The 10,683-nt window shown below is 39.7% G+C and overlaps 1 protein-coding gene across 3 annotated transcripts in view; it reads left to right on the top strand.

The window, feature by feature from the left end:
• LOC109507102 (inhibitor of Bruton tyrosine kinase) overlaps window positions 1–10,438 on the top strand; it is a 21,014-nt gene extending 10,576 nt beyond the window's left edge. Inside the window, exons 10-24 of one of the 3 annotated variants that reach the window (XM_019856299.1) lie at window positions 535–712; window positions 926–1,079; window positions 2,513–2,897; window positions 3,032–3,282; window positions 3,374–3,460; window positions 3,575–3,657; window positions 4,095–4,132; window positions 4,324–4,420; window positions 4,532–4,633; window positions 4,902–5,019; window positions 5,386–5,446; window positions 8,566–8,693; window positions 9,890–10,002; window positions 10,094–10,236; window positions 10,305–10,438. In XM_019856299.1, coding sequence (XP_019711858.1) covers window positions 535–712; window positions 926–1,079; window positions 2,513–2,897; window positions 3,032–3,282; window positions 3,374–3,460; window positions 3,575–3,657; window positions 4,095–4,132; window positions 4,324–4,420; window positions 4,532–4,633; window positions 4,902–5,019; window positions 5,386–5,446; window positions 8,566–8,693; window positions 9,890–10,002; window positions 10,094–10,236; window positions 10,305–10,415 — 2,049 coding nt within the window. In that variant the 3' untranslated portion in view covers window positions 10,416–10,438. Of the gene's footprint in view, window positions 1–534; window positions 713–925; window positions 1,080–2,512; window positions 2,898–3,031; window positions 3,283–3,373; window positions 3,461–3,574; window positions 3,658–4,094; window positions 4,133–4,323; window positions 4,421–4,531; window positions 4,634–4,901; window positions 5,020–5,385; window positions 5,447–7,056; window positions 7,185–8,565; window positions 8,694–9,889; window positions 10,003–10,090; window positions 10,237–10,304 lie in introns of all 3 variants that reach the window. The other 2 variants (XM_019856297.1, XM_019856298.1) reach the window with 2 other exon arrangements.
• The last annotated feature ends 245 nt before the right edge of the window (window positions 10,439–10,683 follow it).

The following is a 10,683-nucleotide window of genomic DNA, read 5'->3' as shown; positions in this document are numbered from 1 at the left end:
TGTTTGTGCTGTAGCCCATATATGTTCAGCAGGAAGCACTGTACAATGTACACTTTGCCCTGATCAATGGGTGTCGTGAAGATGCAGCGATAGTTATGTGTGTGTATATATATATATATATATATATATATATATATATATATATATATATGTGTGTATATATATATACACACACACACACAAAACTATCGCTGCATCTTCACGACACCCATTGATCAGGGCAAAGTGTACATTGTACAGTGCTTCCTGCTGAACATATATGGGCTACAGAACAAACAGCAGACATTCCTGTTCATTGCACTTGATGTGACATGGTTGGCCGGAATTCGTTTTTGGATATACAGTAAATGTGTATCGTTCATGTACTTTGTATTAAGACTATAAATGAATTTTACCGTAGCTTTGCTTTCTTTATCTATTCCATTGGTGCAAAGTAGACAATTGTACAATCTCAACCAGTCTCGTTGGATGTCTATAGATGGAAATGATGACTAAGATTTTTGACCAACTTCTGTATTTTTCCATCCCTGTCAGGTGTTCTGCTGGCGCTCCTCAGGTAGCTCGATGAGACATTGCCGGTGGGCGTATGGGCGCCAGGTTTTCATGTCTGACATTGCTCTCAGCAAAAACGGCATGATGTTTGTGACTCAGGAGGGGGAGGGATTCAGTGGCATGTGGGCTGGAGAATATAAAAAGTACAGTGAGAAAAAAGGTAAGTTGAGTGAAATACCGATGATAACTTAAATCATGTACATATAGTTGTTAAATCAGCATTCTGTCAACCTACTTATTGCTCGACTACTTATTAACCTTTTACTGCAATGAGAATGATGCATATTGACTGGTTGATTATTAAATATTGGGACAGTATTCACGAAGTATTGTAGTTGTTCTAATATTTTTTTTGTATGTGTTCTTACATCAGAGATGAGTGTGGAGGTTTGTGGACATTCAAATGTTGCCACAATGTTTGAGCGAATTCGTCTGGAAAGGCTTCCCTACGTTCACAGAGCTGTCAGCATCACTATGGACTCAAACGGTCGAAATTTTGGATTGCTTCAGGTTGATCCCAAAACAAGGTACAGGATCATTGGATTGCATAAAATTCCAGGCAAGCATTCCTTGACCTAAATCAGTGGAAAGCAATAATAGCCACTCAGACAGGGATAGGCAACTTCAATACTGGAGGGAGCAACAATTTTTTGTCAGTTGTACTGGTGGGCCACATTAGGCCATGGACTTTCTTCCCAGATGTATGACACATGCAGTTTTAAATATGGACATAATGCACGCCTACGTGCAAAATAATCCTCTTAATACACAAGCCCAATTTCAATGAAGTTGGGACGTTGTGTTAAACGTAAATAAAAACAGAATACATTTTGAAAAGCATGTTCAAATTATATTAAGTTGAATACACTACAAAGACAAGACATTTAATGTTGAAACTAAGAAACTTGATTGTTTTTAGTAAATAATCATTAACTTAGAATTTTATGGCTGCAACACGTTCCAAAAAAGCTGGGACAGGTGGCAAAAGAGACTGAGAAAGTTGAGGAATGCTCATCAAACACCTGTTTGGAACGTCCCACAGGTGAAGAGGCTAACTGGGATCAGGTGGGTGCCATGATTCGTTATAAATGAATAAATTTCGCAGTCATTCACAAGCAAAGATGAGGAAGGTTCATCTCTTTGTGAACAACTACGTGAGAAAATAGTCGAACCTTTTAAGCACAGTGTTCCTCAATGTACAGTTACAAGGAATTTAGGGATTTTATCCGGTACGATCCATAATATCATCAAAAGGTTCAGAGGCTCTGTAGAGGTCATTGCATGTAAGTGGCAAAGCTGAAAAACAAAGTTGAATGCCTGTGACCTTCGATCCCAGATGCGGTACTGCATCAAAAACCGACATCATTGTGTAAAGGATGTCACCACATGGGCTCAGGAACACTTCTGAAAACCAATGTCCGTAAATACAGTTCGGTGCCACATCCGTAAGGGCATCTTAAAATTCTCCTATGCAAAGCAAAAGCCATTGATCATCAACACCCAGAAAAGCTGCCGACATCTTTGGGTCCAAGCTCATTGAAGATGGACTGATGCAAAGTGTTCTGTGGTCTATGAGTCATTTCTTTCCAAATTGTTTTTGAAAATTGTGGATGATGTGATGCAGTGAAAGCTGCATCTTGTTGAGGTGCGGTCTACTTCTTTTCTCAACCGCATGCAAAAGTCTCCGTCTTATCTGGTAGGCTGCTACGTCAGCACTTCCAAATATGGGCAGACTGGCCACTGGGGCACTGCCATCTGTTTCTCTGTCCTGCTGCGCAACCCTATCACTCAGAGTGCGATGAGAAAAGAGCTTGAAGGTTCCTGAATACTGGGTTCAGTTTTAAATCATGGATGTTTTTTTACCACTTTGTGGCCAAAACTACTCCCGTATTTAATTTTTTTTAAGTCGGAGTTTAAATAAAAAACAAAACTTACATACGGTGTTTTCCTTTTTTTCCAGTTTATATGAGATTCCCAGCATTTCTCCACCTTCCTTTGCCACACACTTCCAGAAACTTCTGGAGGAAGCGCATGAAATGGACAGTATCCATGATGTAACACTTCAGGCTGGCAATCGCACCTTCGCAGCTCACAAATATATCCTGTCTATGAGGTCTGAGTTCTTCCGGAAACAGTTTATGGCTGAGCGTTGTGGGATTGATGAGGAGCTTGATAAAGAAGTGAGGAAGAGTGAAGACGCCGTGGGCTGCGACTTGTTCATTTTGGAGAACATTCCACCGGACATGCTGGAGTATGCCCTGCACTTCATCTACACAGATAACTGTGAGTTACTGGTGCACGGAGCCCGACCTAGACACCATGGAGCCCTGATGGAACAAAGCCAGGTGTGGAATATAAATCATACCCTAGTTATTTTTGGACTATGTTCCCTTGAGTTTGCCAGCAATAATTTTTCAGAAGAGGTCAGAGTCTCATCTACTGTTATGTCCTGTAACTACTCTCATTTTGCCTTGGGCAGGATTCAGAGGAGGAAAGGCTTATCAGCAGCCTGCAGGACTTGAGCCTTAGAGGTCGCTCAGCCCTGGAAGTGTATCGTTCCCTTCCCATAACAGCCAAAGGAGATTGTACCAAGGCCACAAGCAAAGGCTCCAAACCTGGCAAAAAGGCAAAAGGCAAAGGTGACAAAGGTACCCATGAAAGAGGGGACAACCCTGTGAAAATTTTGCAAGGAGTAGCAAAGAAGCTTGGCCTGGGCAGCCTGTCTGCACGGTGAGTTTTATGTTCTGAACCCGACATGACAATCCTTTTGATTTCAGTTTCTTATGAAGATACTATATTTTATTTATTTTATCCTCGGCAGACTGGATGGTGTCAAATATGAGGGTGGAAAGATCAATGTTATACACAAGAAGACTGGCAACAACCTTAAGTTCAACCAAAAGAAATGGTAGGTGTTCTAAATCTGTCGTATGTTATACAGTATATATGCAGAGTGTTTTGAGATGAATTGCTTAATGTAAAAAGAAAAAAAAAAATCCTCCTTTCTGCTTGTGACTTACAGTTCCTACCTCTGTGACGTGACTCTGAAATCAGAAGATGGCAAAGAGTTTCCATGCCATAAAAGTGTCCTCTGTGCGAGACAAGGTACGAAGTTGAATAATCAAAAGGGTTTTTTTTTTCAATCAAAAACATCTGACCAGGTGAAATTACATTTGCAGATGGATCTCTTATTTGGTAGCAGGTTCACGATTCTTGGATCCATTGAACATTAGAGTTTTTGCAGATCCTCTGCTTGAATTTCTTTGTAAAATAATGTATCAGATTACCGGTAGAGCCTCCCGAAGGTACCAAAATACTGCAACTCTGCTTACCTTTTGGCGTTGACATGATAGTTTTGGCTGAGAAACTTTGTAAGGGAGCGGTGATGATCTAAATTAGGAAATAGCCAGCTCGCAGAAGCTGTATCGAAATAGAGAGTTAAGATTGACTTGTCTGTTCAATTTCCCGCTCGAGGGGTAGCATTTAGAAAGTCAGTTTTAATTTCTCCTTTAAATATGTTTTATGTTTGTCAATTTTTGCAGAATACTTCCACAGTATGCTGAGCAATCCGTGGATTGAGGTTTGTTGTGCTAATTTTTTTTTTTCGAACCAGCTTGTCAGTGGTGCTGAGCAATCCGTGGATTGAGGTTTGTTGTGCTAATTAATTTTTTTCTAACCAGCTTGTCAGTGGTGCTAAACTCAACTATTCACTTTCCAGTATCTTGGCATATCAGTTACACTAGCTCAAGGCCTGATGCTTTGTTCCCTCAGGCTACAGCTTGTACTGCGCTTCGGATGCCCACAAGCTCAGACATTTTGTTTGGCATTCTTGAGTATATTTACACAGATGATTGCCCCACCATTAAAGGTAACTTTACATGCTTGAAAGACAGATTTTGTAAACCTGGTTGTTTTTATTTACATGGGCTGTGAATACATTTGAAACTTAAATATGCTCTTGTTCTATTTTTCACTGCAGAGTCTATGAATGTGGCGTTTGTCTGCAACGTGCTTGTTGTAGCTGATCAACTGCTGATCACACGATTGAAGGAAATGTGCGAGGTCGTCATCACAGAGAATTGTATGTCACGTTTGTATTTTTTTATAATTCCTCTTGCTAAAGTAAACTGTAGCCTAATTACCCTGCCGTATTCTACACAACATGATTAACTTGAGTTGAGCATATTTGTACAATGAAAATTGTTGCCTTGAATTCCCCTTCATTTTTCCTTGAGAAATGCATCATACTTTAGTTGAAAATGAATAAAAACAGATATTCTTGCCCCTGATTGCCTACCTTTTCTGCAACCTTCTGAAAGTGGCTAATTCAGCTAATTTGCTCTTTGCAGTAACTCTAAAAAATGCAGCTGAGCTGCTGGAGTTTGCCACCATGTACAACGCAGAGCAACTGAAACTCTCCTGCCTCCAGTTCATTGTGCTGAATATGGCTGTGCTACTCGAGTCAAAGTGAGAACCAAGATTGAGAATTATGCAGGGGCTTGAAATGTCAATTTAAGATATCAATTCATGTTAAGTAGTGCAAGCGTCGAGCTGAAACTTCTGTGCAAATTTAGTACATTTCACATTTTTTCACACACCTATTGGTCAGTCAACACGAGTCTAATTTTTCAAATCATTGATCAGTTTAAAGTACTGTTAATGGCTCAGTAAGCATGCCGTTCTTTCGACATGCTTATGGAGATGATATACACATAATAGCAGATATAGCTGGTATTGAATAAATTAGAAATTATTTTTGGTGCTTTGGATATGCGGTTCAGAAAATGGATGAGTTATGTGTCTGTCTGCTCCTTATTTCTGTGATTCCATTAGAGCATTGGATTGTCTTAGTGATGAAGTCCTTCTGGAGCTTTCTGCAGCCTACAAGAGGATGGTCAGTCACCCTAATATCTGCGCTACAAACTTTCCTATTGCTGGTTACTGTTTTTGTAAAATTTAGATGATTTGTTACAAGAAACTTTTGGGAGATTCGATAATACTATTTTTTACCAGACCAATACCAGTATAAATACTCAACTTTTGAATTTACAATACAATACATTCTGATTTATATAGCACTTTCACAACAGCTGCAGCTGTAACAAAGCGCTTAACAAAACAGTAAACATGAATTGTCACAGATACCGATACCACTATTACTTTTGATACATAAAATATCACACACACACACACACACACACACACACACACACACACACAAAAACAATGACAGATAATTTTTAAGAAAGACCTTGACATTCAAACATAGCATTTTTCCCTGCATGAAATTATAGCAAATGTATTTTATCCATTTGTCCATAAAATTATTAAGAACAGAACAAAATGAAGTTAAATAGAAGAATACAATGAAACAAATAAACAAACCAGTGGCCGTAAAAAGTCCTACTCAAAACATGTGGCTGGACAAGTTCTTGAAGAAAAATAGTCAAGTGCAAAGAATTGAATACGGCAGTGCTTCAAGTTATGAATACCCACAATTTCTGCAGTTTTTGGCAACACAAATTTTTCACCGCTTAATTCAACCGTATTGTCTCTCCGAACACTTGGTGGCACCCACATCATGATGTACATAACTTTGAAGAAGAAGGAGACTCTTGCGTCATATCCGCTGAGCTGGAAATAATGTCAATGTAGAAATACAAGACTGATTGTTGAGATGGACCAAACCTAAATGCATGTACGGTACAGGTCCAGACCGCAACAATTTTAAAACTATTTGTGGCAACCAAAGACTTTTCTTTCAGTTGGGCTGATTGGAATCTACAGTACATGCAAATGCTAATGTGAGGCACTGTTGACCACATCATTGATTGGCAGGCATTGAACTTGTTATAAAAGCACACGCTAATCAATTGCTATATGACGCACAGTAGCAGCCCACCTGTTGGCGAAAGCGTTCCTTCAAGAGCAGTGCATGTGTGTTGAAAATAAGTAATTTCCCAACATATGAATCTTACTTTCTTACCAATGCCAAAGCGTCTGCTATCAATACAGAACATGCATTTGTTTTCTCTGACATCCACGGAACCTGGCAACACTTTGGATTTGAATGTCGGGGGACGTCACTCTATGCGACGCAAGACCCAATGCGCCGGACCAGAGATCGCCAAGCAGGGACATACTGGGACCAAAATTCACCTCAGCAACGACCCATAGTTGTCGATGAAAGTTGTGGGTTGTTCGCCAGATGTTGAAGTACTGAGCGGTGATATCAGACACTACACATGCAGGCCGACGCCTCCGTTCTGACGTTGTTGCTCCAGCAACCCGTCAGATGGGTCAATAATGGGGCTCGGTCTGAACTGAACAGGGCCAGCTACCATTTGGACACTTGCTAAAATTAATGCACACAGTCATCCCTGAAAATCGGATTTGAGAATTGGAATCAGATTATGCCTGCAGTCTGATTGCAGTCAAAAGGTTTTCGGCTGACTGTACAGTGCGGTACAGCTGGAATTTTTCATTGTTACGTTTTAATTTCAGATCCCAGCCATGCACGGGAGAGTTGTGACTCCATATCCTGACGCCCCAGATCTCAGTATGTATGAAGATGAACATACTGACTTCGCCTTCAGCCGCAAATTAGAATCTGAATTGGACCAATCCAGCAGGTAAACAGCCTTAAAGGCCCCTATAACAGCCCGAACATTGCCAAGTATTTTGTAGTTCTGAACTTAAAAATTATTTATGCAGTAAAAAAAAAAATCCTCCCCCCAACAAGTCTCGTTGGTGATATAAGGCTTATTTTCTGGTGGTCTGTAGCAGATTTTGGAATGCCTACTTTAAGGTCAAAAATGCTTGAGCCCCATGACGTCAACACGAGAACAACACCAGCCTATTGCAGTTGTTTTCTTGGTTGCCGGGTGATTTTCCGTATTGTCTCTCCGAACACTTGGTGGCACCCACATTATGATGTACATAACTTTGAAGAAGGAGACTCTTGCGTCATATCCTAGCACTCCGCTGAGCTGGAAATAACGTCAATAAGTTATACTTGGTATTTCCATGTTTTTGGAAAAAGATAAACATTTTTTTTTTTTGAAAACACATTGGTATTTTTTATTGATATTGTAACAAAACAATCAGATCTGTGAACAAGTCAGCAAAAATAAGACTCTGCTTTAATTGCTTAAATTTAAGGCAGAATGGGCCTTGACTTGGGAATTTTTTCTCTTACATAGACAGTAAATATGAACATAATATAGCCCAAGTTGTTTTACTCTCCTAAATAAAACCAAGATGTGTAACTTGTCAATATTAGCCAAGCTGTTTTTAACCTTAATCACTGGTTTCTTTTGCCACCCTAAAAGGGACACTTGATTGGGCTGAACATTGGAACATAAATAATAGGTCTATGTAAAAATGATGTCTGCACTAAAATTCACCCGCTGAAAAACTCATTCGTGATTTAATGGGGGGGGGGGGTATGACACCCATAAATGCTTTTTTTTCATCTCAGTCATTGAGGGCAGGCAAGCATTGTAATGTTTCTCGGCTTGTTTTGTCAAGTTCTATTGTCTGAAAACAGTGACCAATAGTCACCAAATATGCAAATGCACAGCTCTGCTCTACTCTCTGTCTACAGCTGGGCGATATGACGATCTACATCACAAAAACGATCAACATTTTTTTATAGTATTAGAGAATGGATGGATGGATCGTATATTTGAGTATAAAGTTGAGTTTTGGTCGAGAGATTACTCTCTTGGAATCAGTGAATAATCAAATTTATTACCGCAATCATGATTTCAGTATCGATTAAAAAAAAAAAACGCTTAGTGATTTACTTTTGAAAAACTGAAGAAGAAAAACAGTGTAATTGGAATCAGATTATGCCTGCAGTCTGATTGCAGTCAAAAGGTTTTCGGCTGACTGTACAGTGTGGTACAGCTGGAATTTTTCATTGTTACGTTTTAATTTCAGATCCCAGCCATCGGCTGACTGTACAGTGTGGTACAGCTGGAATTTTTCATTGTTACGTTTTAATTTCAGATCCCAGCCATGCACAGGAGAGTTGTGACTCCATATCCTGACGCCCCAAATCTCAGTATGTATGAAGGTGAACATATTGACTTCGCCTTCAGCCGCAAATTAGAATCTGAATTGGACCAATCCAGCAGGTAAACAGCCTTAAAGGCCCCTATAACAGCCCGAACATTGCCAAGTATTTTGTAGTTCTGAACTTAAAAATTATTTATGCAGTAAAAAAAAAAAATCCCTCCCCCCAAAACAAGTCTCATTGGTGATATAAGGCTGGTCTGTAGCAGATTTTGGAATGCCTACTTTAAGGTTAAAAATGCTTGAGCCCGATGACGTCAACACGAGAACAACACCAGCCTATTGCAGTTGTTTTCTTGGTTGCCGGGTGTTATTTTCTTGTGAAAGTTGAACAACAAAACGTGTCAACCATGTGAGAGAAGTGTAATTTCGGCGGCCACACAGCATAATTCCCCAAGTTATACTTGGTATTTCCATGTTTTTGGAAAAAGAGATAAATTGTATTGATATTGTAACAAAACAATCAGATCTGTGAACAAGTAAGCAAAAATAAGACTCTGCTTTAATTGCTTAAAATTAAGGCAGAATGGGCCTTGACTTGGGAATTTTTTTTCTTACATAAACAGTAAATATGAACATAATATAGTCCAAGTTGTTTTACTCTCCTAAATAAAACCAAGATGTGTAACTTGTCAATATTAGCCAAGCTGTTTTTAACCTTAATCACTGGTTTCTTTTGCCACCCTAAAAGGGACACTTGATTGGGCTGAACATTGGAACATAAATAATAGGTCTATGTAAAAATGATGTCTGCACTAAAATTCACCCGCTGAAAAACTCATTCTGTTGTGTTTTCGAGGGGGGGGGGGGGTATGACACCCATAAATGCTTTTTTTTCATCTCAGTCATTGAGGGCAGGCAAGCATTGTAATGTTTCTCGGCTTGTTTTGTCAAGTTCTATTGTCTGAAAACAGTGACCAATAGTCACCAAATATGCAAATGCACAGCTCTGCTCTACTCTCTGTCTAGAGCTGGGCGATATGACGATCTATATCACAAAAACAATCAACATTTTTGTATAGTATTAGAGAATGGATGGATGGATAGTATATTTGAGCATAAAGTTGAGTTTTGGTCGAGAGATTACTCTCTTGGAATCAGTGAATAATCAAATTTATTAATCATGATTTCAGTATCGATCAAAAAAACACTTAGTGATTTATTTTTGAAAAACTGAAGAAGAAAAACAGTGTATCCGCTTAAAAATAAATGTAATTTAAATGTGTGCTGTTAATTAATCAAAACCCTCCTTCCGCAGGGAAGTACTGTTCAAGAAAGCCAAGATGAAGGCTAAAAAGAAACCAAGGCGACGCTCCGACAGCTCAGGAGGCTATACACTGTCTGAACTTATTCAAAGCCCCCCTGCTGCAGGTATGGTTGCACAAACACTCAGATGCAAGTGACATTTCACTTGAAAGCCTCACTTTTCACTGATTTGCAATTACTGTATTTCTTTCAGCAGTTTCCCCATGCCTCGTGAAGACACGAAAAGACACCTCAACAGAGTCACTGCAGGAGCTGCTCACATCGGACTCGGAGGGTAGCTGCATGGGGCTGGGTAGCCCCAGAGAAATGCAGTCACCAGTCTCTCATGACAGAGCTGTGGTTAGTGTACTGTAGTGGTCACACATGTTATTCAAATACAGGAAAATAATTGGTTTCATTATCCACAGGAAGAGAGGGTCTTGTGTCAGAGAATGAAGATCCCACCCAATACAAGGAATGGCCTCCCACCTCCCCCCACCTCTAGTCCAAAAGATACCCCAAAGATCCTTCACAGGTAAGATGGAACAGGGTTTTTCCTGGCTCAAATTAAGGCAGAGGTGGTACCATCCTGACCATGCGCCATGACGTGCATGTACTCTCTAAATTCAATAAACTCACTTTCTTTTACAGGAAACATACTTTAAGATAAGAGTTCCAATAAGAGTATGACTATTATCATGTTAAAGCAATCTTTTATTAAAACCTGCATCGGAAAATGGACTCATAGCTTGTGTGGTGGGGCCACTTTTATTTGAGACACTCATAGATTATTTTGAAGCAGCCATC

This window comes from Hippocampus comes, unplaced genomic scaffold (assembly GCF_001891065.2).
Source record: "Hippocampus comes isolate QL1 unplaced genomic scaffold, H_comes_QL1_v1.1 scaffold327, whole genome shotgun sequence".
NCBI lineage: Eukaryota > Metazoa > Chordata > Actinopteri > Syngnathiformes > Syngnathidae > Hippocampus > Hippocampus comes.
Note: the sequence above shows the minus strand (reverse complement) of the source record. Positions and strands in the feature narration are given on the sequence as shown.